A 27,938-nucleotide genomic window follows, 5' to 3' on the forward strand; every position below is an offset into this window, starting at 1 on the left:
TGAACTGATTTGATTTGAACTGAATGGGAATAAGGGCGAAAAAAATCTGAGTGCGAACGAGTTTTAGGGAGAGACTACATCAGTAGTAGCAATATACATAATTCTTTGGTTTCAACAGTTTTGTATTTTCAAACATAATGAGAATATCGCTCGCCTTTACGGTAAAACATGGCACCTTTACGAAATATTGGGCATTCGGAAATCTTCGGTTGTTTTGTTAAAAAGACATTCGGAAAGTACGAATTTATCCGAGTGTTTCCGACTGTCAGGCTACATAGACTGTGATTTGGTTGTAACTTATTAACTACAGTTCTTGAGTTCTCTAAATTGGAAAGGGAAACAGTGTACGGGTTTGAAACTATACTGATATTTAATAGATTGGTACGCAGGCTGTTAAATCAACTGGAACCCAGTGAATAATATGTAAAAATGGAACCGATGAATTTTGACATTTATGTTCATAGCTGTAGACTTCTTTCGTTTGTAAACAAAACTAGTATATCTATTTAAGATACTATTAGTAAGCTTCTTCTAGAATACACAAAGATTACAGTAAGTATAAACAAAATTGATTTTATGTTTTTATTAAAGACAAAATGCCCTCAATAATTTGAATACCAAAACAATATTGTTTTCAATGTTGACATGGATTTGACACATAGACCAATTTAACTGTTCATATAATTTGCAACAGTTCTGTACAATATGTATCAGGATTATGATTAGGCTCAGGATTATGGTCAGCATGGGTCCCAGTTCACCAAGGTAAACATCTACGGTCCGTTTTTTTTACATTTAATTGGACCTGCGATGTTTACAACTTTAATGGCCATTAAATTGTACAATAATGACTCGCGTGCATTTTCCGCACAGATTTCAGGCGGAATCGATACAATCATGGAATGAATTATTTCGTGGAGAAATATGAGATGTACCAATAAATATATCGTACCATCATACAATTTCGATCGACCTATGTTTTCGATACTTTGTTTGTAACTGCATGTATCGCGAGATATTACGTCACTATCAGCCTAAACATAAACAACGAAGTGTCTTTTACCTCACAATATTAAAAATGCTTCAAGTCAAGCTGCCAACTTTATGTTTTAATTATAATATCATAAATAGTGTGCATGTTATCAGTTTTTCGTAATGCAATATTTTGGTACTAATGAAATGCCTCACATAGCGAAATCCAGGTATCACAAATCCCTGCAAAGTTATCGTCTGCAACACTGACATCTGACATGCCAAAGTTCGATGATAAGCCACGTGATCATTACACTGAACAATAACATTTATGGAAGGCTGGTTGGGTTACCTCTTATGTCATTCACAGCAAAGATCTTTTCGGTAATTTCTGGTGGGGGCATGTTTACATGTGCATTTACATTTACTACAAATAAAGTTGGTTTGGTGGAATTAGATTTTTTGAAAATATATAGTTCTGTGTCTCTGTCAGAGTACTTAAGGTGACAGTCTGAATTTAGGTGTCGTTGATACGTATAACAAGAGGATTAGACATTAGCCTGTGACGAAAATATAATGTAAATATGTTTTAAATGAACACTGTCTATTGGTCTGAAGATTATTCAATATTTTTTTACAAGTTACAAACATTATATGATTTTATGTTCAAAAGAAGATTTTGATGTAAATTATTGCACGGAGTATAGACCCTTCATTACCATAAAAGGAAAAAAATAGACAGCCAATGAAACTATCGAAAACATATGACGTTTGTGAAAATATAGCGGAAACACCTGTACGACTTAGCAGCTAGTGTTTTTGGAGGAAAATTTGGTGTTCATGGGAAATTATCACTATTTTTCACAATAAACTAATGTGATTTGAGAAAGGTAAAGTAGTACCGTATGTACGAAGTTTTGTTTTTATTATATTTTAATTTTTTGCTTATCGTATCGAAAACATATGACGCCAGGATAAATACTGTATAAAGAAAATCTCCCGAGTTACGTTTTACGTATAAATAGACAGTTTGTCCAAATAGTAATCCTGCATTAATCCAATTTTCAGTTACGAACAAAATCTCGAATATTCCCGCCAGCCATTATAAGGACGTTAAAAATGTGATTGAAAACTGTTGGTGGAAATTCCACTGGAATAGGATTATTTTTACAATTATTTGTCTCTGGTTCATGAGTTTCTTCCACAATATACAATATTGAATGGAATATCATGTTTAATAACAATAATAATAATATAAAATAAATAATAATAAACTAATTAATTAATATTTAAAAAAACACAATTAATAAATAATAAATTAATTAATAATAACTAAATAATATCATAAAATTAATTAATACTTAATTGATAAATAATAATATAATAATAAATTACTGAATAATATTAGTAATTATAATAAATAAATAACAATAAATAAATTATTGATTTAATAATAATAATACAGGCCTGCACAAATTGCACGAATGACCGTTTCGTTGGTGCATCGGTTATGCCATTTTATTTGGCATAACCGATTTACCGTTCGTGTAAAATTCACTGAATTATTGAACGCGGCAACGTACCAACATATTTTTATCGCGAGTACAAACATTAGACTTCCCCCACGTAGTGCTTTTTCGAAGCGCGTAACGTAACCAGTCAAGTTTGTATAAATATCTTGCACAGTAGGTACATTTCCATTGGTTGTTAGAAGGCATTATAGCCAAATTTAACCAATCAAAAATGGCGATATTGTGATGGTCATTACAATCTCGAACTAAACCAGAGTCACAGTGACCCTATTATTAACTGTAATTCCGAATTGGATAGTGACAGTGACGATGACGACAGTGTCAGTGATAATAATGGTGACAGTAACAGTATCCACTGTTCCTCAGATGAGGAAGATGGCACCGAGTCTCCCACTATCGACTGAATATCATGACACATTATATACATATAAAAGACTAATATTCTAAAATTAATGGTAAGAGATAGCCTTGCAGTGAATTCTTATTTATTCACACATAGTTATGCACACATGATGATGAGTTTTATATAATAGGTAAAGCCTGACATTCACTATGTTTTGGTAATTTATTACAATATTGTAAAACGGGTATTATTCGCGGCAGTAAATTTTCGCGATATCAAAAATGCAGGCAGTTCGTGGTTTATAATTTTCGCGGTATCATGGTTTTTGTTTTGTTTTGTTTTTGGGTTTTTTAAATTATTAACATGTACAAAACTATATTTTGGTACATAACCGACACTAGAATGGTCAACAGGGGTATACGTAATATTATCCCTTTCTGTGAGACTCCGCTAAGTGCTGCAGCCACATGTCTTTTATCCAGCGGCGACCACACTGTGTATACAATTAATGAAAGTAATCCAGGTTGTGGTTCAATCAACTCTCCAGAAAGTGTGAAATAAAGACAAACACTTGTACTAGTAATCTAGTTTTAATGTTTAAACACCGGTTGTTAAAAACGTATCACCTCTTTTGTTTTTGTCACTTGTCGATGACGTTTTTTCGGAAGTTTACAAAACCATTTGTGTCCCTTATTTGATTGGCCAATTAAAAATGTCTCATTATACTAATTTCTAAATGTTTATTCACAGCGTAACAATACCAGTATGAATGTCTGTTCCAAAAATCAACTACATGTATCATTCTTCACAAAAACAGCGTTATGGCAGGTTCAATTTTGCAGTGGTTAAAAAAAGCGCTAACAAACCGGAAACTGTTGGTTTACCTGAACCTTCAACGTGTTTAACGATCGAAGAAGTTCAATCGACACAGGCCGCCAATGATGCCGTTAATAAATTAAACACTTCTACAACTCGTAAACAAAAACGCTATGAATATGGACTGTATTATGCAGAACAGCGTGCCAAAATTGCTAAACTGTTTGTTGTTTGGGTTTTTTGTGTGTGTTTTTTTTTTATCTAATGGATTTTATTATTTGCGTAAGTAATTTTTGCGGCTAAATTAAAAACGCGAAAATTACACATTCGCGAATAATACTAGTTTTACAGTAGTTCTAATCATTATTATTATTTTTAAATCTCTTAAACATTTGTATACATATACTTTTTACTTACCATTGCCACTCTCTTGTTTCTCAAAATTAAGTATATATATATTTTGTTTTTAATTAATAAAGAAAAAAACCCCAGGTTATGCAAACCAAAATAGGTTATGCAAGATCTTTTGGCATAACCCCTTTTCAGGTTATGCAAATTTTTAATTTGCGCAGGCCTGTAATAATAAATAAATAAATTTAATTATTAACTAAATAAAAACATGCTTTTTTCATTTATAGATGTTTCCTTTACACACCCACATACACTGATACACAGCACAGAGGGGGGTGGGAGAGACAGACATAGAGGGATGGAACGGGGTGGCAAGAGATCACACATTTGCTTGTTTCTTGTTTTCTTGTTCAATTAATGTGCATTATTCGTAATTTATGTTTCCCCATCTCTTTGTGTGTCTATTCACCTTTTCCTAGAACTTGTTATAAAAGATTAATAGAAATATTATGAAAGATTAATAAAACTATTATAATCAAAGATTTTTTTGGGTTGGGGGTTGTGCAGGTTAATTAAAAAATATTTATAATAATTTACTGTTTTTAAATTGAATAAAAACCTTAAAATAAGTTCTAATAACCAGTAATTATAACTAAAAAAATTAAAGACAAAAAAGAGTAAAAATTAATAATAAATAAATAATAAAAAACCTTAAATTAACTAATGACCTGCAATAATAATTAAATAAAGATTTGTTTTAAGAAAAAAAAAATAGAGAGAGAGAGAAACCTTTGAAACACATGTAACCAATAGCCTGTAATAATAATATTAAAAAAAATTTATGAAGGAAATAATAATATAAGAAAAAGTAAATAAATAAAAGCCTTAAAATAAGGAATGACCTGTACTGACAATATTTTTTTTTTTAATAATAAAAAAATAAAATAATAATACAGTGATAATCTCTCATAGACATCAAGTTTTCCTCCATAAAAACTAGCCGCCAAGTTGCACATGTCTTACCGCTATATTTTGACAAACGTCATATGTTTTCGACAGTTTCATTGGCTGTCTATTTTTTGTTCTTGTTATGATCATGTAGGGTCTATACTTCATGCAATAGTTTACATCAAAATCTTCTGAAAATAAAATCATAAAATGTTTGTAACTTGTAAAAAATATCAAATAATTTTCAAACCAATAAACAGTGTTCACTGAAAATATATTTACATTATGTTTTTGTCATAGGTTAATGTCCAATCCTCTTGTTTTACGTATCACTGACACCAAAATTTGGATTGTCACCTTAAGTACTCTGACAGAGGTACAGAAGTTCTATATATTTTCAAAAAATCTAACTCCACCAAACCACCTTGATTTGTAGTAAATGTACATGTAAAGAGGCCCCCACCAGAAATTACTGAAAAGAACTTTGCTGTGAATGACATAAGAGGTAACCCAACCAGCCTGCCATAAATGGTAACAGGTCGTTTCGCCCTTATTACTAGTTCACCCAAGTCGTTTTGAACAGGGTCGATTCGTACCTCTAACCGAGTCGTTTTGCCCCATGTTTCAATTAACCCTAATTTTTATTTTGTTAATAAAGTACATTTATTCATTGATTTGTCCTATATCCATTGATTTTTAGATGTCACACATTGCGTGTTTATATTTACAGATAAAAATACGTACAGGCCTTAGATAATATACAGACAATGTATTCACATTGATAATTAATTTATGAACAGTCACACTGCATACTGCTGATGTGCTGTGGTTTCTTATTAAATATACTACATACCTACTAGTAGCTGAGGTTAAAATGCTGAGTACGGTACGTTGTTTTCGCCTAGCTTCAGCTGACAGAAAGTAAACAGCTGATAAAGCATTAATATCCAAAGACAGAAAATTACCTAATATTTGGTAATGAATAATGAATAAACAGAAGAAAAAATTTCTTCAAAACTATAATAAATATATTTATTTTGTGGGGCAAAACGACTTAGTACGAATGAGATTTAGGGTGAACCAACCCTAGGTGAATAGGACTAAGGGCGAAACAACGCAGAGTTCAAAATGGTTTTAGGATTTAACGACCCGGATTCGCCATAAATTGTATTGTTCAGTGTAATGATCATGTGGTATATCATCTAACTTTGGCAGGTCAGATGTCAGTGTACATACACAGTTGCAGACAATAACTTTGCAGGGCTTTGTGATACCTGAATTTCACTATGTGAGGCATTTCATTAGTACCAAAATATAGCATTAGGAAAAATTGATAACATGCACAATATTTATGATATTTTAATTAAAACATAAAGTTGGCAGCTTGAGTGTCCTTAATAATATATCATTTGAAGTGTAGACTGTGTATATTATAATATTGTTAAACAATCATATTGTAGAAATTCTGGCAGGCTAGTAAATTATAGTTGGTTCTTGTCTGGAGGGCTTGTGAATGTCAAATATAACATCAGCGTTAAGAAATGGCAGGACGGTGGAACCCCGTTTGTCAATATGAATGTCAGGAAGTGCTTACACGTAATTGTAATTGATGTCAGAGCATACTAGGACATCTTCCCCTCTTTAGAAAATGAGATTATGTACCCATAGTTCAACACCATCTTTAACAGATTCAAACAACTAAATGGACCAAACACTGGCAAATATTATTTCTTCAAATGAGTTCTTGAAACTGTTCAAAATTTAAGATTTAACCAAATTTAAATCCAGCTGCCAATTTTCTTATTCAAGTTATTGTCTCATAAACATTCTGTTTAATTAAAATATTAAAGCACTACAACTTGTCTTAGAACATTTGAAGATCACTGAATAAACACAACACTTAAGTCATCACTGAACACTGCAAACTGAAACACTTGAATTAGAACATTTGAATAACACTGAACATTGCAAATTAAAACACTGCACATCACTGAACACTGTCATCCATGAATCTAGCTGGTTTTGAGATGATTCAACCTGATCGAGTTGTGTCACTCTTTGTTTCATTGGAACAGTTTTTGACACTAAAGGAGGACCTTGAACTGGCTGAAATAATGATCATGATTGTATACTGTACCATCATTTGTTTTTACAATGTATGACCGTAGTGTGTTGTGAGGTTTCACTACCTTTGCAGACATTTCCCACTTTTTCTCTCTGTCCAGTTTCATTTGAACTTGTTCACCTTGTTTTAACACTGATAGTGGTCTCACACCATGTGTTCTATTGTAACGATGATCATACTTTTGTTTGGCAGTTCTGTCTTTCTCTGCTATTGTTTCTCTTTTCACCAACTTTGGATTAAGGTTTTCTGAAGTGGTAGGTATTGTTGTTCTAATACAACGACCCATCAGGAGTTCTGCTGGGCTAACAACGGACGCAGAATGTGGTGTAGCTCGGTAACTTGAGTGATGCAGTTGACAGATCATCTTGTTTTAGAATGTTTTTAGCCATTTGAACCATTGACTGAACATGGTTAGGGCTAGACCGTATATGTTCAATATCCAGGATCCATGTGAATGAAATCTATGAATTCTTCGCTACTGAACTGTGGTCTGTTGTCTGATATTATTTGTTCTGGTATTCCAAATCTTGCAAATGTACTTTTTAGCTTTAGGATTACACTTTTGGTATCAGTAGTTGTCAAATGAAGAATTTCAATGTATCTGGAATAATAGTCCACACGCTCCCATGGCTTTTCGGGCAATGTAGTTGTAATCAGTGGTTCTTTGCGCTGAGATGTCTGGTTGATTTGACAGTCAGTACAAGCTGCAATTAACTTCTTAATTTCAGCTGTTATTTCTGGCCAACAAACACTGATGTTGGCCCTTTCTACACATTTTGTGACACCTTGATGTCCAGCATGGATTGTATCTAGTACGTACTTCCTCACTGAAGTTGGAATGACTATGCATTGACCGTTAGTCAGTAAATCACTGTAGCAGCTGAGTTCTCCTCGTTTGTGATAGGAAGGACGGGCTATTGTTTTACCTCCTTCACATAATCTGGCCATCCGGACATATCCCATTACTGTTTGAAGTTCTAGATCACAAACTGTACTTTGTTGAATTTTTTTCAGTTTATTACTGGATATTGGTGCAGCAATGATCACTGCATCAATGTGAATTGAAACATCATTTTCCAATTCATGATCACTTGTGATTCCTTCATGAACTGGATTCTGCGAAAGTGTTTCAGCCACAGGAAGTTCTTTTCCTGGCACATATTCACCTATAGGACGAAATCTCATCAAGCACATAAGCAACCGCTGGCATATCAGTGGACATTGCTCTAGGTATTTTCTGTTGATGATGGTCATCAGTGGTTTATGATCTGTTACAAGTCTGAAAGACTGAAGGCCTCTTAGATACATACCAAACTGTTCACATGCCCAAACTGCTGCATATCTAGTTTCTGCTGATGTAAGTGTACGCAAACAATAAGCAGCTGGTTTCCATGTAGATGTGTGTTGCTGCATCAGAACACACCAAGTCCATAACTACTTCAATCGGTACTGACTAATGTTGGTTTGCCAACTTCATAGAATACCAGAATAGGGGCAGTTGAAAAGAGTTGTTTGACTTTGTCAAATGCTTCTTGTTGTGCAGGACCCCATGTCCAGACCACTTCTTTCTATAAAAGTTCATTGATTGGTTTCATCAGGGCAGTTAAATCTGGAATGTATCTTCCCAGGTCATTCACCATACCAAGTACTCGTCTAAGTTCATCTTCACATGAAGGTGGTTTGAGCTCTGTAATAGCTTTGTCTGGGTGTGCCCTAGCACCCTCGCCACTAATCATGTGTCCCATGAAGACAATCTCAAATTTTCACAACTTACACTTGTTTTTGTTTAGTTTTAATCCGGACTCACGGATTCGACTGAGAACAACATCTACTCGAAGATCATGTTCTTGCATGGTTGCTCCATAAACAATAATGTCATTCGTAATGACTTCAACACTATCCAACCCACTTAACAGTGCAATAATTTTCTTTTCCTTTGAAAGAGCTTGGGTGCTGATGTTATCCCAAATGGTAAACAACGAAAACAGTATTGATCAAAAGGCATGATGAATGTTGTGAGTTCAGCACTTTCATCATCAAGAGGAATTTGCCAAAATGCACTGGAAGCATCTAAAGTGGAAAATACTTTGATCCAGCTAAAGTCCGAACCAAAATGTTAACAACTACGAAAAATTGCTCTCCTACCTTTATTTTTTGTTAGATTTTGTCCAGACAGAAATCGTGAAAAAAACATTACAATGACACAGATTCCACATACTAGATGATAACCATGTCACCTATATCAACTTCACTGAGATCGCATAGGGCAAAAAGCATGTAATTTTGTGCCGACTGCCATTTTGACTTTTTATGGAATATTCTCCAAGAGGGGTGAAAGGACATGACTTAATCTAACAACATCATAACATGTTATGATATAAAAGCAAACGTGATGACGTCATATTAATTTTATTATTATTATTTTTATTTTTTTTGTTAATGATATCACTAGAGATAATTGATTTTATATTCATTATGTCACATACTTTGTAGGCTTTCACCCCTCTTGAAGAGTATTCCATAAAAAAACTAAATGGCAGACGGCAGAAAACTGCATGTATTTTGCCCTATGCTATCTCAGCAAAGTCGATACTGGCGACATCGTTACAGTCTCATATGTGGAATCTATGTCACTGTAATGTTTTTTTCACAACTTTTGTCTGGACAAAATTTGGGGGAATGTAACAGTAATTAAAGCTAGGAGAGTAGTTTATCGTAGTTGTTAACAATTTGGTTCGGACTTTGTACAAAATGACATTGAGTATAGGCATTATGTATTTTTCACATTTGACTGATGTGTTTAGTCTTTTAATAGATAACACAGAATGCCATCTTAGCCATGTTTACTGCCAAAACACCAATCCGTTGCTTTTGTAATTTTTTCAATAATACCATTTGTCTTCATTCTTTCAAGTTCTTACTTTAACTTTTTCCAAAAGAGGAACAGGAATACGACATGAAGACAAAAGATTATTTGGAACAGCTCAATCTCGAAGCTCAATTGTGACTGGTTCTGAGTTTAAAAGTCAAAGTTCTCCACAAACATCTTCCAAAACATCAAGTCTTTTAATAAGACCTATAGTCGATGCTACCCATCTTCCCAACAGGTTATTTGTAGACTCAATAACCATAACCTGGTATTTGTAGTCAATACTATTGGTTCTTGTGCATGCAGTAAACATCCTATCTGGTTTAACCTGACCACCCATTCCACAAAGTTTGTCTATTAAATATGGTAGTATCTGCTCTGGTATCTATTTAAAAATGGACAGATGTTCCTGAAACATTTAAGTTCACCATCTCCACCATCTACATCACAATCGACAGATGCAAGAAAATATTTGTCTCCCTTTGGAGCTTCGTCATTCTTGCATACTACAACTTCTTGGACATTCAGCATCTCGGGTGGGACACTGCTGGTGTCTACTATCCAGTGTACGGTCACATCTACCATAAAATCGACCAACTGGTTGCCGTTATCTTTGTGGATGATTACTGACTGACCTTTTCCGAAATTATCGCAATCCTTGTCTTGGAAAATGGTTTCCATATTGATTAGTACGACCACACGTTGAATGTTGTATGTGTACCTCTTCAACTCTTGATTCTGCATTCTGAGATTCCACTAATACTGAATTACTTGTAAACTGAATCACCTGTGTTGGAGTTTAAATCTGATTTCATTGGCAGTTTTTTAGATAAATAGCCATCTAACTGTCCAATTATTATCCGGTTCCTACTATGTTCATCTTTTTTATCACTAAAATCACAATTACTGTCACAAAGAACACTTATAAATTCCTCTACAGTTTCTCCAGCTTGTTGTGAATGCTGGTGGAACTGTGCACATTCATGAATAATGTCAACTGACTGGTTGTTGGGTATGTATAATATACAGCGATACCAATACATGTTTTCTAGGTAAATTTTGGGGTCAACCATTCTAGTAAAGTATTCAGAAAATTTCAACCAATTTTGTTTACCAGCATGCAGTTACATCAGGAGTGCTGGATTGGGCAATCAGAATTCAGTGGGAACTATTAATAGATCAAACCAATTGAGCCAGATTGAAACAAAAGCCATTTGTGGTTGTTGAAAATCGCTCCATCGTTGTTTTTAGAGCATTGCATAAATTGTGTTCAATAGTGCTGCTTTTGTACGTGCATACACTAATATCTTTGATTCTGCCAACACCTCCACCCGGTCGAGAAGTGATGGAATCCAGTCTGAGTTGAATGTGTCGCTCTTTTGGAATTCCGATTTGGTCTATTCTGATTTTAATAATTGCCAAAATAGTGTACCCATTGTGTCCAAATGTTTACATCATTTGAACATGTGGTGTTGTAATTGTTTGTATGACAGTTATCTGATTTAAAAATAAAATAAAATTTTAAAAACGTGATAAAACAGGTTTTTATCATCGTGCAGTTCGCTGTATTATTGGGGAGCCTGTTTCGGTGTATGCGGTGATTGCGCAACTGTACGTACATTTGGCAATTGATTTCTGATATCATTGAAATTTGCATGGGGAAAGTAAATATGCATCTGTCAAAATCACATGGACGATACTGAAGCCTACTTTAGGTCCGTATGAACAATATCTGGAGTGTGTGTGTATGGGGGCAGGGGCACAGTTACTAGTGGGGGGGGGGGGGGTCACAAGACAGTTTTGAAAAATCTTTATTTAAATAAAATTGCATGGGCAAGTCAAAGTGTTGACATGACTCGTCCAAATGGCAAGTAAAAAAAATTCCAAACTTGTAACAGCATGTGTATATTTTACCATATAGTGTATTTAAAAAATTAAATGATTAACTGTGCATGCGCAGAAAGATTATTTTTGAGAACGCATTTAGAAACCACCACACTTTCTTGTTTACTGGATTGTGTTACACTTTTGTTTGCTAGAATGGATTAATTTTACGTCCATGTTGTTGATTGTGCAGATTGGAATATATTTTATTTCATGTACTGTAACTAAAAATATAGAATATTATTTTTATAAGTATAGTATTCGTATTTTTCCCGTTAGCCGAATGCAGGTTGGGACGTCAATGGTATATCTTATCGCCAAATCTTATAGCAGTATAACTGGTCAATTTTGTAAAATGGAAGTGCTATTGGCTAAACAACTCTCAACATTATCTTTAGTCTGTTGACCATTCAGCCCACCAACCTCTTTCAAATTGGCTTATTCACTTCCTGTCAGGAAGTGCAGCTGATCAGGGAGCACTTTGTTTTTAAAGTCTTGATTAGCGATATTTCTAGTCAACTAAAAGTTGGTTAGCAACTACTGTTTAATGTTTTAAAATTGTGTAGCATTCTCTGAAACTTGCGTAGCGAATCGTGCCGCAATACTGAACAAAATGTTTCCTGCTGATTAATGTGAATGTTCGGCAAATTGAAAGTGGTGTTGAGAGTCATGTAGAGGATAGTATGACGATAGTCATTAAGCACTTCCATCCAGGTTTTGAGTCGGAAGTGCAAGATTATGAGACAGAATCCCAAGATATCTGTATTAAATTATGTTTATGGTTCTGGTAGTATGCCCCCTCCCTACCACTCAATTTTTGTTTACTAAATACAATGTCGTCTTAATGATTAATACATACATGTGTATGTGAAATATTTGTTACTAACAAATTTGAAAATGATCAATGTAAAACTGTTTATCATCAAACATTGGATTATTGTTGTATTAGAGCAGGAATCTTTGCCTTTTTGGTTGTTGGTGAAAATCTTGTGTTTTTGTTCTAGAGTTGTCTCAGATGGTAGAGAGCGATTATAATTTAACTATCCAAATGTCTGTCTAGCTCTTAAACAAAAGTATTCAGGCTAGTCTGCCAGGTGATAGTTTGAACAACAAGGTAAATGTCTAGAATCATAGTCATTTTGTACCATATAGCCTAGTTATTCATTACCATATAGTCATTTCATAGCATAGTTTAACTATTTTACTTTGGGACAATCAAGGATGAAGTTAGGTCGAATCTGTATGGGTGAAGCCACTTCTCCCTCTAACTTTGGTGCCTGAAAAATGGTTTAAATAATTGTTTTTGAATTTGTACATTGGGTGATGTTTGTGTGTAGCACATTGTGAATAGTGACCATGACAGTCTACATGCACATGTAAGTATGTATTTAATGACTGAAGCTAATACAAATGTAAATCACTGTCTGGCCATATCAAAGTATGATCTGGAAAGATATCCACCTGCCTCACCCTAACCCTGACTGTAATCCTAATCCTAGACCTAAAGTTTAAAGTGGGGAGGGCAGACCAGGTGGATATTTTACCTCTAGGATGTTAATAATGCTAAAATTCCTAAAAACACAATTGAGTTTTAAACATTTTTACTCCTTTTTTGTTTTCTTTTTTTTGAAATTACAATATAAATAAATTGAAAAGCTTCTGACAAATTACTATCAGATTATGTATCTTCTTTTTTATATGTTCAGTGACAAAAACAACTGCTAGAAAGTAATTACATGTGTTTTTAGTCAGCCTTTGTGTACTGTATATCAGTTACTAGTAACAGTTTAGGTACAAGTGCCTACCTTTTCTGTTCCAGCATTTGCCATCATCACTGTATATAAATGAGATAACTGAGATATACAGGTGTGTTGCAGTATGGTTTTTGTACTTGTAGATTTAACCTCTCTTTTTCTTTCATTCTTTTTTTTCTTTTCTTTTTTGGTGTACAGGCCTACAGATTTTCGATATTTGTAGCGATGGCGACATATTCAGCATCTGGCAACTGTGTGGAGTTGGCGATTGATCCCCTGATTACCTGCAAGCTGTGTTTGATGGAGTGTACCCTACCTGACATGTACGAGCTGCATGACTGCAAGTGTCTGTACTGTGAATCGGTAAACAAAAATTTGATTGTTAAATTGTCAATCTTCCACCAGTTAGCCTTTTGCTTTGGAGTTAATTAATTTTTAATTTTTTTTTAAACATTCCATTTGAGCAGTCCAGTTTGGTAAATATTACATGGATAATCTTTGTTAAATAAATGTTCTTCCATATTGGAGCATCCAAGTGGAAATGATATGTTTTTCATCTGTTTTTGATTGATCCTACAATGTCAATATATATCTATTTCCAAGGCCACACTATTATTTAAAATCAATTTGTGGGCCTGTCGACATTCAATCCCGGGATAAGTGCAAAGAAATTAGAGTGTTTGTCTACAATCATTTACAAAGAGAAAATGTGAAAGGAATCCTAGACCTCTACCCTCAAAGAAATTCTTGTCAGAAACCATGAACCTAGACATTAGTGTTCACCATGAGCAAAAGCAATGCAAGTTGAAGATCACTGTCCTGAAACAGTGCTAGGCGAGAATCACTGTCCTGAAACAGTGCTAGGCGAGAATTCACAGGAATGCAAGTTGAAGATCACTGTCCTGAAACAGTACTAGGCGAGAATTCACAGGAATGCAAGTTGAAGATCACTGTCCTGAAACAGTGCTAGGCGAAGATCACTGTCCTGAAACAGTGCTAGGCGAAGATCACTGTCCTGAAACAGTGCTAGGCGAAGATCACTGTCCTGAAACAGTGCTAGGCGAGAATTCACAGGAATGCAAGTTGAAGATCACTGTCCTGAAACAGTGCTAGGCGAGAATTCACAGGAATGTAGACCAGTGGTAAAGTGCTTGCTTGATGTGCGGTCCGTTTGGAATCAATCCCCGATGGCATGCCTGGGCTATTGTTCATGCCAGCACCACAACTAGTATATCAAAGGCCGTGGTATGTGCTATCCTGTCTGTGGAATGGTGTATATAAAAGATTCCTTGCCACTAATCGGAAAATGTAGCCGGTTTCATCTCTAAGACTTAATGTAAAAATTACCAAATATTTGACATCCAATAGCTGATGATTAATAAATCATTGTGTTCTAGTGGTGTCGTTAAACAGAGTATGCTGGTAGTTTTAAAATAAAAATCTTTTATGAGCGACCGTGATGTATTATTTTCAGTGTGTGCGACAGTATCTGGCAGTGATGATAGCAGAGGGGAGCATCATGGACATTACATGCCCGGACTCACAGTGTCGGAAACAGGGCAGGATTGAAGTGCATGAGGTTTGTACTCTTACTGTGACCCATAGTGCACTTTCAGGTGGGTTGCAGGGTGGTCAGTTTCTTTGAAAGTATGTGGCTGGTTAACAGATTAGTGCATTGGTATGTACCGATCAGTTTTTCAAAGCAGTAAAAACTACACAAATATTCAAAATCAGTTATAAATATAAATATAAAACCAGGTGCATTTTCTACGACAACGTTTCTACTCAACTCATCTCCCAAGTGTGAATCAGGTGAGCAACTCTGAATATAACACTTGGTGTGCAACTCTGAATATAACACTTGGTGTGCAACTCTGAATATAACACTGTGTCTGCATACATTCTGCACGCACTGTGACAATATCCCGTCTTGTTTTTCACACAGACACTCGATCTAAACCCCAGAGTCACATTGTAGTCAATATTCGGCCATTTCGTAAACATGCATCTGTTATGTGATGAAAGACTCGGGCTTCTGGATTTGCTCCAGGTTGGAACAACACAACAAATTGTTGACCAAACACTCAATGTGTCTCAGTCAATGATTAATTGTTTGTTGACCCGAAATCAAATGACTCAAAATGTGGATGATCGGCCTCCTTTAGGCCACACTAGGGCCACATCTCCAGTTCAAGATCACCACATTAGAACCTACACTTTGAGGAATTAAGGCCAATCTGCATTTCTAAATTTACATTAATAAAAATGTTAAATGATTAAAAATTATGTTTTGGCCGTTTAAGTTAGCTAATTAGTGGCAGTAGAAGCAAATGCACATTGGGCTATTACTCAAAAAAGTAATTGAAACATTTTAGCCCATATAGATTAGAGTTCACTGTCATGACATATTTTTGGTTTAGCTTTAAATAAATTTCTGTTCATAATCTGTGCTAACTTTATGCTATTTATATTGTTTTGTGTTATAGACATTTCTCTCTATAACCTACGTGTGTGATAATATTGTGCTGTCCATATATTGTTTTGTGTTATAGACATTTCTCTCTATAACCTACGTGTGTGATAATATTGTGCTGTCCATATATTGTTTTGTGTTATAGACATTTCTCTCTATAACCTACGTGTGTGATAATATTGTGCTGTCCATATATTGTTTTGTGTTATAGACATTTCTCTCTATAACCTACGTGTGTGATAATATTGTGCTGTCCATATATTGTTTTTATTTTACAGATTGATTTCCTTTTCTTACCTCTGCTAACGTTGTACTGTGTTACAGGTCTTTTTTCTTTACAACTCATGCTAATTATGTTTTGTGTACACTGCTTTTTTGTTTTAACAGATTGAAAAGTTAGTTGACAGACAACATTTTGACAGATACAAAAGACTACGTTTCCAGAGGGGTATGGCAACACTTTTACACTTATAGCATTTAAATTTATAATAAGAACTATAAAATGTAATAGGTTGTTTAGTTCACTGTGCCTAACTCTGTACAATGTGAAAAAGTATTTCTTATTTTCATAAATATCACAAATGATCACATTCAAGTTTTAGATTAATTTCATTTCCATCCCCCGCCCCCCAGTACTAGTGTTAATATTAGTCAGTTTGATTTCTGTTAATGTTATTAATTGTCAAGTAAAGATGTATTTGGATTCATGAAGAAATTTTGTTGAATCATTTAGAATCCACACAAACTTGATTTTATTATTGTCAACATTTTAAGAGAAAATCTGTGATAGTTGTATTTTCACGAATAGGGGTAACTTCGGACTTTGGTAACTTCGGCCTGGTAACTTCGGACCCGAGTAATCTCGGCCCCAGGTAATCTCGGACACCATTGGCTTAGTTAAGAGGAATTCCAATGACATTTTTCTATTGGTCTCGACGGCACAGTGCCTAAGCAAACGTCGGTCTTACAAGGATGACAGGTACAGGGTTCGCATCCTGGTACCGACTCCAGCCCAGAGTGAGTTCTTAAGGTCACAACGGGTAGATGTAAGGCCACTACACCCTCCTTTTTTCTCATTAATACTCTCAATAACATATATCTACTAACAATTAACCACTGAGGTGTGTGCCATAACAAGTGTGCTTGAACCTTAATTGAATATAAGCACGAAAATAGTTCAAATGAAATATGTTTTTTTCATTTTATGGCATATGCAGTTCAAATATTCATTTCAATACGCATATTTCTCCAAAAGTATGGGACATATACCCAGTTGCACATATATTTTATTTCTAGTAAATAAAACAAGAAGTTTCAATTTCATATATATCTTTATTTTCTAAACATTTTAAAATATTTTGTTAAGACAGTTTTTACCAGTTGTGTTTAAAATCCAGTTTAATAGTACATACTCTAGATATATCTGATGAACAATTATCATCATTCTTTACGCGTCGTGAATACAAAATATATACTAACCAACTATATATATATAGATATATGTATATGTATATGTATATGTATATGTATATGTATATGTATATGTATATGTATATGTATATGTATATGTATATGTATACGTATACGTATACGTATATGTATATATATATATGTGTGTGTGTGTATGTATGTATATATATATATATATATATATATATATATATATATATATATATATATTCCAAACGTAAAAGTAAAATCCTGAATAAATAAATGTTGTGTTTTTTAAAATTTATATGCTTACATCAATAAACTAAAACAATTTGTGATAACATCAAATATTATATAAACGATTAAGCACTATTTTTATTAATCAGTGATCTAGGCATACAGTTTCTGAAAGTTCACAGTTGTCAGAGAATTGTAGACCACATGTCTCATTCTACTGGACGGGTCCATTTAATTTGGAACATGAACGTAGAAGCTGCAGCGCACTACGTGAGCCTTCCACATATTCTCCCCAGTACTTAAAGATTTTTCTTTGAAGATCCCGGTATTTTTTTTCTTGGTGACGTTTCTGTTTTGACTCCCTCACCAATCAAACTTGAAGGGTACCAAGCAGGGTAATCAGCATATAAAATGGCATATGTGGGCGACCACGTCAATATCATTATTTGTACGGATACTGAGTCCGTAGACGCTCCAAGATGATGGTGGCCAAACAGCGCTCGTGATCCAGGTATTGCCGACATATTCAAACATACACTAAATGGCCTCTCAATGCATTTTCACCAATGGCTAAATTGGGATTGTTTGATAGGTATTAAAATGCTTATATGCCGAGGATTCAAACATGCTTAATGTGGGCATAACATCTGATTAAAATCAGGAACACCTACCAAATCAAACCATATTAAGAAGGGGACGGGGTATGAGCAGAATAAATGTTTAAAAGTTAATAAACAAAATATAGACAACAAAATGTACAATGAATATATAATAATGTTTAATTAAATAAAAAAAACTCATCTTGAAATAATAATATCAGGTTGTTTCACAACAAACTTTCGTTTGCGTATAACCCAGATATAAGTTGCTTTCATTAATACAGAGGCCGAGATTACCGGTCCGAAAGTACCTGGGGCCGAGATTACTCGGGTCCGAAGTTACCAGGCCGAAGTTACCAAAGTCCGAAGTTACCACGTTCCATTTTCACAACCCGTGACACAGTATTTTATTATTCTCTCATATATTTCAACATTTGTTTGATAGCCAATAGCAGAAATGGTTTTAAGCTTGATGTTAAACATTTTTGTATTAATTTTAGGATTTTTAGGAATATTTTGGTTGATTAATTTCAGAAATCGATAACGATCCCAACAAGACGTTTTGTCCTGAGGCTGGTTGTGAAACGGTCTGCCATGTTTGCTCAAACCCCCCACCTCAACATGACCAGACTGTCCAACCCATTCCAGTACAGTGTCCCACAGTAAGTGCTTCATTACTTACTTCATTCATTCGTCTGTAGTATCCTTCATTTGTTCATGTATTCATTCATTCATTTGTGGTATCTTTCATTTGTTCATGCATTCATTCATTCATTTGTGGTATCCTTCATTTGTTCGTGCATTCATTCATTCATTTGTGTTATCCTTCATTTGTTCATGCATTCATTCATTCATTTGTGGTATCCTTCACTTGTTCATGCATTCATTCATTCATACCATTACAGTGCAGGGTTCTCACGGACCCGGAGTCCCGGGTCCCTGACGCAGCGAACAAGGATGGGACGCACCATATTGCATACACGTGCGTCCCTGCGGTCGCAGTATATTTTTATTTTTATTTAACTTCAATATGATTTTGTTTTAAACATCTAAATTTACTGTAAAATAAATCGGCAACATTCATAAACATTCTTGGAAATTAGTGTTAATTGGTATAATCAGCTGGTCACTCCAGAAAGCCGCCCTCATCAATGCATCCACTTCGTGGAAATGAACTCAACCACGTGACCCAGATTTACAACATTAACTGGTACGACAAAACATGACTAATAAAAAGTAAAACTTGTTGTCGCTAGTAATCAAACATTTAATATAAAAAATGCAACATGTCTTAAACAGTATTTCATGTTATTTAATCGCGTTTTCTAGCTTTACGACAAGCAGCTAGCAGTACACAACTGAATACTAGACTGGCCACGTGGACATGCAAACAGCGCTTATTTACACTGTGAGGCGGATCAACTGAACAAAACTGGTTGAAAATGTTTGGTTCTAAAAATCGCGATAGTATTAGAAAAAAAATTATTTCGCCAAACCGAAAATTCTTTCGCAATATTTTTTTTCCTTCGCATTATTAGTTGAATATATATGAGTTACCTGGTATTTGTTTTATATTTTATCATACATTTTAATAATAAAAAAATGTATTCATGTTCATGTACTTTTTATTATGACATAAAACCATCATTAAAAAAATCATTATATATAAATTAGTAATTGCCTTTTTGTTTGTTTCTGTTTATTCTTTGGGGAGGGGTTCTTTTGTTGTTGTTGTTTTATTTTTATTTTGAGTTGTCGTGGTCTTATTCTGTGCCATCGACATTCAAGTATTTTGGTTATACTGTGTGTAACTTTGTGACAGAGAATTTACCTGTTTGTGTATAACTGAGAGGTTTGGTTTCAGTGTGGTCTACGATTCTGTTCCATCTGTAAATCCAAATGGCATGCTGCCAAAAGTTGTGATGAAGTCATGACAGCAGGAAGACATGAAGATATCGGGTAATGAGTTGCTAACTTTACGGAACTGTTATAACTTTATTTAAAGACCGGGTCACGTGGACAGTAACTGTTAGCCTACTAGATGGACCAATAAAACATTGGATGGAAATAACTACATTTAAAGGGGAAGTCTCAAAGTTCCTGCAGTTCTTCCTCTAAAAATGTAATAAAAGCAGTGTTAAAGACCAAACGTTGAAAATTTTAAAAAACATTAACATTAAAAATACCGCTTACGTTGGATTTTGTTTTTGTTCAATGCCAGATCTGGGTGAGCAGGACAATTTGCCAAATTATTTATTGAACTTCAAAAATTGCAAAAAGCCAATTATTTTCTAACAGAATTTCAATTTTTACATGAAACTATTGAGCCAAATTAAAATAAAATTTGCTGATTGTTTTCAAAATTGACAGTTGGCAAATTTGGCAAGTGTCACAGCAAGCCCTGCTTGTTATTGTAGAAAGTTTTGTAAATTAAAGTTTATTATATCATACCATATCCAGGGAACATTTTGTTCAATATCACATAGCAATTCTCTACACACATTTCAAAGATCACATAGCAATTTTAAAGCATTAAACAGTAGTTGTTAATAAAAAAAATTACTCGGAATATCGTTAATCAAGATTTTGATTTCACATACATTTGTATTTGTTTCATTGTATTTTTTGTGTGTGCTGGTGATATTGATTACAATTAATTTTGTTGTTTTATTGTTTTACAGCATTCCATTTAGCAGTGCTGAGGATGCGAGGATTAAGCGATGTCCGGTTTGTCATGTCCCCATCGAGCGGAATGATGGATGCGCACAGATGATGTGTAAGCGGTGCAAGCACGTCTTCTGTTGGTACTGCCTCACGTCTCTAGATGTACGTAATTCAAAACACAGATTGCTGTGTAGCTTTTTGTCTTGTTTCAAAGTAATTTCTTCATTCAGTTCAGTCAGTAGAGCTTTTGGCATGGGTGATTAAGTCATAGGGCTGAAACTCCTGTTAAACCCATTGGATTTTTTCCCCCATCCCCACCAGTGTCCCATCACTAGTATATCAAAGGGTAAAATATGTGCTGCCCTGTTTGTATATAAAGAACCCTTGCCGCTTTGTGGGTTTCCTATGAAGACTATAGATGTGTTAAAGTTGTCGTATGTTTCACATTCAGTAGCCAGTAATTAGTCAATCAATATTGTAAGGGACCAATTATCCACATTTTCACAAGTGTGCATCTTAAATGTTAATTTTGTCAGGGCCATTATTAACATGTTATAGCATATACTAGCAATACCCCCACCCCACCCCACCCCACCCTACCCCACCCTAAATGTATGGTTTGCATGCTCGCAAAAATATTGAAGGTAACTATTGAACTTTTTTTCTGTTTTAGGATGACTTCTTGCTGCGTCACTATGACAAGGGACCATGTAAAAACAAACTTGGACATTCTCGTGCATCTGTGATATGGCATCGCACTCAGGTAGTCTTAGATTATCTTGTGTTTCTTAACACAATCTGTCAGGTTTAGTTTCAAGGGCAGGTCCAGAGTTAGGGTTCTTGGGTATGTATTCCTATCTCAAGAGCTGTAAGTGCCATGATAAAACCGTACGGTCCATTAAATGTATAAATGTATAATCAGTTTATCACGACAACAATGAATGCAAATATTTGATGTATTTGGTGACCGGCCTGTTGGTTCATGGGTAGGAAGTATAATATCTAGGTATGTAATTTTATGTAACAGATAAGAACGAAACAGAATCATTGAATTATTTATCCTGGACAAAATTATCATTCCACCTGTCCCCTCTCAGAGCACAAAACAACAACAAAAATATCTGCTTTTTAGGTAGTACTAAACCAAATAACTTCCGGCTGGGTCAAAGTTTGAGATGCACTAAACTGTTGATAGAGAAGTGAACAAAACAAGTCCTGTGATTGGTTATAAATATGTGTGTTGGTTGTAAAAAATAATAGTTTCATCTGGGTAAAAAAATGTGCAATTCTATTTCATCTAGTACCAATGTGTCAAGTAGCCTTGTGCTTGAAACATGTATGGGGTACCTGTAAAAATAAAAAGTATTTTGTGCGGAACTAGGGTAGTCATAGACGCTACCCGTTATCTGAGAAACGAGCAGCTTGACTCCCAATGTTTTCTGATTCAGTTTAAGTGTGAGGGGTGGTAGTATTTATATCCGTGGCATTTATGTCGATTGATAGGCTGCATGTAGGAGTTTTAGCCACATATGTTACTATTGTCGTCTGTCGGATTTGATTTGGTACTATACACCCTTTAGTACTTTAACCTTTAGACTACTGGATAATTTTTGACAAAAACCACATTGAGTGGGTTAGCCTACAAGTGTTTAAGTGTTTTATAAATAAAGTTCATATCTGAATTTGTAAGTATTATTTTCATCCATGGTTTGTGCTATCTGCCTGTGAGAAGTGCAAATAAAAGATCTCTTGCTGCCTGTCGTAAAAGAGTAGCCTATGTGGTGACAGCAGGTTTCCTCTAAAAAAACAGTGGCATAATGACCATATGTTTGACGTCCAATAGCCGATGATAAGATAAAAAATCAATGTGCTCTAGTGGTATTGTTAAATAAAACAAACTTTACTTATTTATTATTATTATTATTTTCATAGTTTTCATAGTGGGTTTTCTATTTTTTATATTTTAAAAATCTAAAAAGTCATGTTTATTTACAGGCATTTGTGGCCAGCTGTCTAATATCAGTGGTTTTCTGACCAGAATGTTTTTTTGAGATGCACTATGATTCATATCCCAGTATTCATATCTCAAAATTCCAAGGTATTTTTCATTGAAGACAAAAAACTAAAGATATAGGAAACTGAGTTGTCTTCAGTTTCCTGTTATATAATTGTTATATAATTGTTTCTGGTGAGTGTCGTGCACAAAACGGTGGGAAATATGAATTGGGAAATGCACTGTAAATGGTGTACAGCATGTCGACTGGTGTAACGTCGGGATATCTCGCCTGCAGTAGTCAGAAGGTTAAATGGTTTGTACAACACCTAAAGACTAACATCCCAGACTAACACTTTTTATAGCTTGCATCCCTTCCTCCAAAGAGTTGATTGCTATATCAGATGTTTGAGTATCTTAGTCAACTGGATGAATCTTTTTTTGTTGGTTTACTTATGTAAATAATTCGCAACACATTTCTATTGCGAAGAAAAAAATATGCTTTGAGCCTATGTTGCATGACTTAGGTTTATTTCATCAATTTAGATTCAGTTTTTAATTTAAAAAATCTTTGAATCATTTCATGCCTCATTAAACTAACAAATATTAGTTCATTCATTCACTCCATTCTATCGCTACTCGTTATTCAGTATATTCATTCTTGTCTTTTTTCCACAGGTTGTTGGAATTTTTGCTGGATTTGGCGTTTTGCTCTTGGTTGCCTCCCCTTTCCTCCTCCTGGCCGCCCCATGCATCCTGTGTTGTAAGTGCAAGATGTGCAGGTGTTGTGAGGACGAAGATGGGGATGGAATACCCACTTGACACGCAGACCACAGAGACGTGTTCAAATCTTGGTACCATCCACCAGTGTGCTGTAAACACGTCTTCATCCTTAGGCACACAGAAATTTTGGGGGAAGGGGGGTGTTTTGGGGGATGGAGGGTACATGACATATTTATTTAATTGGTGAGGTCATGTGCAATGGACTGTTATTTCAGAGACAGGTCAGTTATTGTTTTTCAAATGACTACAAGAAGTCTGCTTTTGTTTTCTGAAAACAGTAGTTTTCATGAATCAGAAAGTTAAATGTACCGACTGACTTGGGGGTAGTTTTAAAATGTTGATTTTCGTGTTTTGTTGGATCTGTGTTGAGCAACATTTTGAAATCGATGAAAGGACTCGAACAGAATTGGAGAGATGTGCAATTTCGAGAGCGTGTTTTCAGCCAGAGGTTGGAGCAATGTTTCTTGAAGGTGATCATCGAGTTGATGTTGTGATAACTACAGTGTAGATGAGTCTACACTGCACCTTACAGCCTTACAGAGAGCTTTCCATGAGGTGACAATTCCACTGAGAAAGTGCCCGTCCTTCATGTTACTGATGTCATTTAATTCTCACACAAATTAGCTTCATTAGCGATACACACATTTACTGTCATCATCATGCCAGCTGTGACAAAATACCATCGCAGACTTTGACGCCAACTCATTTTCGTCTAGCCTTGATCAAGTTGAACAGTGAGGGCATCAGTTTTCTTCATCATGTTTTTGTGATTGTGTTTCCCTACAAAGTATAAGCCCTTGATCAATGAAACTTGGATCATAGGTGTACCTGTGAATGTCGTCTCATTGCATGTAAAATTTTGTTTTAATTAATATGTAAATAACACCATATTCAACATGAATTTTATTTAACAAATATATAATGATTATGTATATATTTTAAAAATGTAAATATGAGTTTAAAAAAAAAAGCTGAATGCAATATTTCTAATCTGATGGCTTACAGCAAATTAGTTTAGGGAAGATAGATTTAATTATCATTAAAATTGATTGCCAAAATGGTATGCCAATAGTTTTGAAAAATTAAAAAAATATCTTTATTGTTTAGTTTATGGTCGAATATATCTGATATTAATTTTGAATCATACTGTTTAGTATTTTACCATTTCTATAACCATAGTAATCTTGTCAAATTGTTGGTACAAGTGGTCGTAATGTTAAAACATATTTAACTCTGTTACAGCTTCATATATTTGCCATTGCAGAGGTTGTATGAAATTTTAATCTTTTTTCTTTCTGGAAAAATAACTCTAAATACTAGTAGCTGAAACATTTATGAGAAACTTTTGCTTTTAATTTTTGAAAACCAGTATTAAATCTGAAAGTTGATTCAATCAAAAATTAATGGAGCTTTTTTATATGGAATTGTACTAATAGTTCTGGAACTAAAAGATATATTCTTTATAACTTAGTGTGATAATGTTATGCATTGATAAATAATTTGTTCATCAGAATTCACTTACTTTATAATGGGTATCTCGAAATCAAAATATATTTAAATTGGGTGATAATTTTAACTTAAAATATCACTTTAACAAATACATTTAGCCAATTTACCTGTCTTTTAAATGAATCGATGAATGAATGTTTATGTGACAAGGATAAGATTTTATTTAAAATCTGATCTTTGTCATATAATACAATTGTAATAATTATTTACATATGCACTTTGCTGTTGTTGTTTTGTTTAATAACTAAGCTATTTTAATCAGTCGTTCATACAGTGTTAAATAATTGATTGTGTGTTAAAATGATTCCCTTTAACTGTTTCATTAACAAATTTTTAATTGTAGAATATATTTTTAATAGATATGAATTATAATGCCAAATGGATTGAATGAGTATACCCACATTTGAGGTTATCATTAAAAATTAAATATTTCAGTTAATAACAGCCTGTATGCCAAAAACAGAAATGGTAATGCTTGTTTTCTATTTCACTATATTAACTTCATTTATTTTCACAAGTGTTTTTAGCAAGTTCTCCCCAAAACGTAAGATGATCAAATTGCAAACATAGCTATAATAATGAAATGATCCAGTATGTGATGGCAACATACCACAGAAAACACCACAGATTCTAGGGTAATACATTTTGCATGAAATAATAAAATATTGGGCCAATTAGCACCTTTTCCCCCACTTTCGGAAGACATTTTCAAATTTAAATGTTTAGTAGAACAGCTTCAGATTGAAATGTATGTACAGGCAAACACAGAATGATATAATAAATTCTTCTTAATACTTGCGAAAAATTTACTCATCAGTCAACTGTTCCTCACAATGCAAGTTAACAAGTACATTGTACGTGGAAACATTGTGTGTGTACATTGTATTAATGAACTTGGGCTACACACAAAAATGTGTTATTGTATGTTTTCTACTAACTATAATTACATAAAAACTCTGATAAAGTAGTCCTATGATGCTGTTACTAAATGGTTGTAAGAAGTAGAGCAAATAATCTTGAATGCGACCTATACAAAATCTATATAGTTGCAATTGGGGTGAGTGGTTAAGGGGAGAAACCAACATAAAGACTTTTCTGGGTTAGAAAGTTCTATCTTGCAAAACATTTTTTCTTCAGTTGGTAGCTAAAAAATTTTTTGCCCAAGCTTGACATTGAGCTTGGTACATACAAATATTTTCTTTCTTCAGTTGTTTGTACTTAGAACAAAATAAGAGAACACTTGGTATTATCAATCACATTTTAATTTTTGACCAGCATGGTAGTATCAGTGTAACATACAAAGATGTAATGTGGGAGTGAATTTCAGTAACAGTGTAATTCCTGACAATATCTCTGTAATGAAAACTGTGTTTGTAAACAGCTGAGAACCTGCTTTCATCACACCATTATGCTAGGTTGTGTGGGATTAAGAATGAGATCACGTTTCCTGCACCAAGACCGTTTCGAATATGAGTGAGAGTGTTCGTAGCAGTCATTCTTTGCTTTTATTATTTATTACATTATAATCCCTTATTTTTATTCCATCAGAGAATAATTAGGGTTTTTTAATCATATAATGAGAAATTCATATCCACAGATACAATACTTCTTCATATAGCAATTTGTATATTGTTTTGTGTTCATACCAATGTTGTTCAAACTGTTATACAAAGCTTACCAAAATCTTTGATATATTTAGTTTTTCTCATTATTATTTACATTATGTCTCATCATGTCCTTATTCCACTGTGTGAGTTGCTGTGTTCTGTTGTGTGTATATATAATATACCGTTTATATAAAATCATTCGTCTGTTGGTTGAGTTCATTCACAAGTTAATCTGTTATGAAAAACCTATTGGATAACACTGTCTCTAACACAACACAATGTTGTCTTATTTGATCAGTTCAAAGGGAGGGTTGAATAGTTATTAGTTGTGTTGGCTCTTTTTAGTTTTAGGTGTTTGCTTTTTCCTTTAATGCTCATTGCATAGTTTAAATTGCAGCGGAACTGGAATGAAAATAAAATTGAATGCATTTTATTGATTGTCTGTTTTGGAATGAACGTTTTGTCATCACTACAGAAATTGTTGCAAACATTTTGTGTGCAAATAACACTTTGGGTTAAAGTCTGTATTTTGGTCCCGTGGTAGTAGCTGTCACTTGTTATACTGACCTCCACTGGAAACACTCATGTCACATTTGTAGTTGTAAAAAGGTCATAAGAAGAAATATTATTATCCACATGGTTCAACATAACTGAGTTAATTAAAATCATACGAAGCACTCAGTGTAATGAGGTAATTTTAGGAAGTGACATAACATGACGTTGCTTCCCCAATCTTGCTCGGACTTTTTAAATGTGATGTCATTTTGTCGCCTCCTAGTTGTGGTTGAAACGTTTTGAGACCGCCCTCGTTATTCTTAAAAAAAAAAAATAATAATAATAAAGAAAGTATTGCATTTGTGTGTGTATTGTACTGATTTTACAAAACTCATGTCAGGATTTATGTATTACCCTCACTCTCGCTTGGCCAATACAAATACCTGACACTCGTTTTGTAAAATCAGTATGACACAAAAGCTTGTGTCTATGTAATACATTTAACTGATTTTGAATAACAGCATATTCTGGTAGGCAATAAATAAGGCAAAAA

General features: G+C 34.2%; 2 protein-coding genes across 3 annotated transcripts; one reads left to right on the forward strand and one right to left on the reverse strand.

Moving 5' to 3' along the window:
• The first annotated feature begins 424 nt into the window (after positions 1 to 424).
• On the forward strand, positions 425 to 27,321 carry LOC121375508 (probable E3 ubiquitin-protein ligase RNF144A-A). Of its 2 annotated transcripts, none has more exons than XM_041502993.1 (9): positions 425 to 552; positions 13,793 to 13,957; positions 15,069 to 15,173; positions 16,455 to 16,515; positions 18,869 to 18,996; positions 20,199 to 20,293; positions 21,016 to 21,160; positions 21,672 to 21,761; positions 23,670 to 27,321. In XM_041502993.1, the coding sequence occupies exons 2-9, from the start codon at positions 13,820 to 13,822 to the stop codon at positions 23,811 to 23,813; spliced, it is 906 nt and encodes a 301-aa protein (XP_041358927.1). In that variant the 5' UTR covers positions 425 to 552; positions 13,793 to 13,819; the 3' UTR covers positions 23,814 to 27,321. The 2 variants fall into 2 exon arrangements, with proteins under 2 accessions (XP_041358927.1, XP_041358928.1); XM_041502994.1 differs by having other exon boundaries at positions 13,818 to 13,957.
• LOC121373946 lies at positions 7,520 to 10,637 on the reverse strand. Its single transcript, XM_041500791.1, has 2 exons — positions 10,385 to 10,637; positions 7,520 to 8,253 (listed from the first exon to the last, which is right to left on the reverse strand). The coding sequence occupies exons 1-2, from the start codon at positions 10,635 to 10,637 to the stop codon at positions 7,520 to 7,522; spliced, it is 987 nt and encodes a 328-aa protein (XP_041356725.1).
• Positions 27,322 to 27,938: the final 617 nt, after the last annotated feature.

The sequence above is a fragment of the Gigantopelta aegis genome, chromosome 6 (genome assembly GCF_016097555.1).
Source record: "Gigantopelta aegis isolate Gae_Host chromosome 6, Gae_host_genome, whole genome shotgun sequence".
NCBI classification, from domain to species: Eukaryota; Metazoa; Mollusca; class Gastropoda; order Neomphalida; family Peltospiridae; genus Gigantopelta; species Gigantopelta aegis.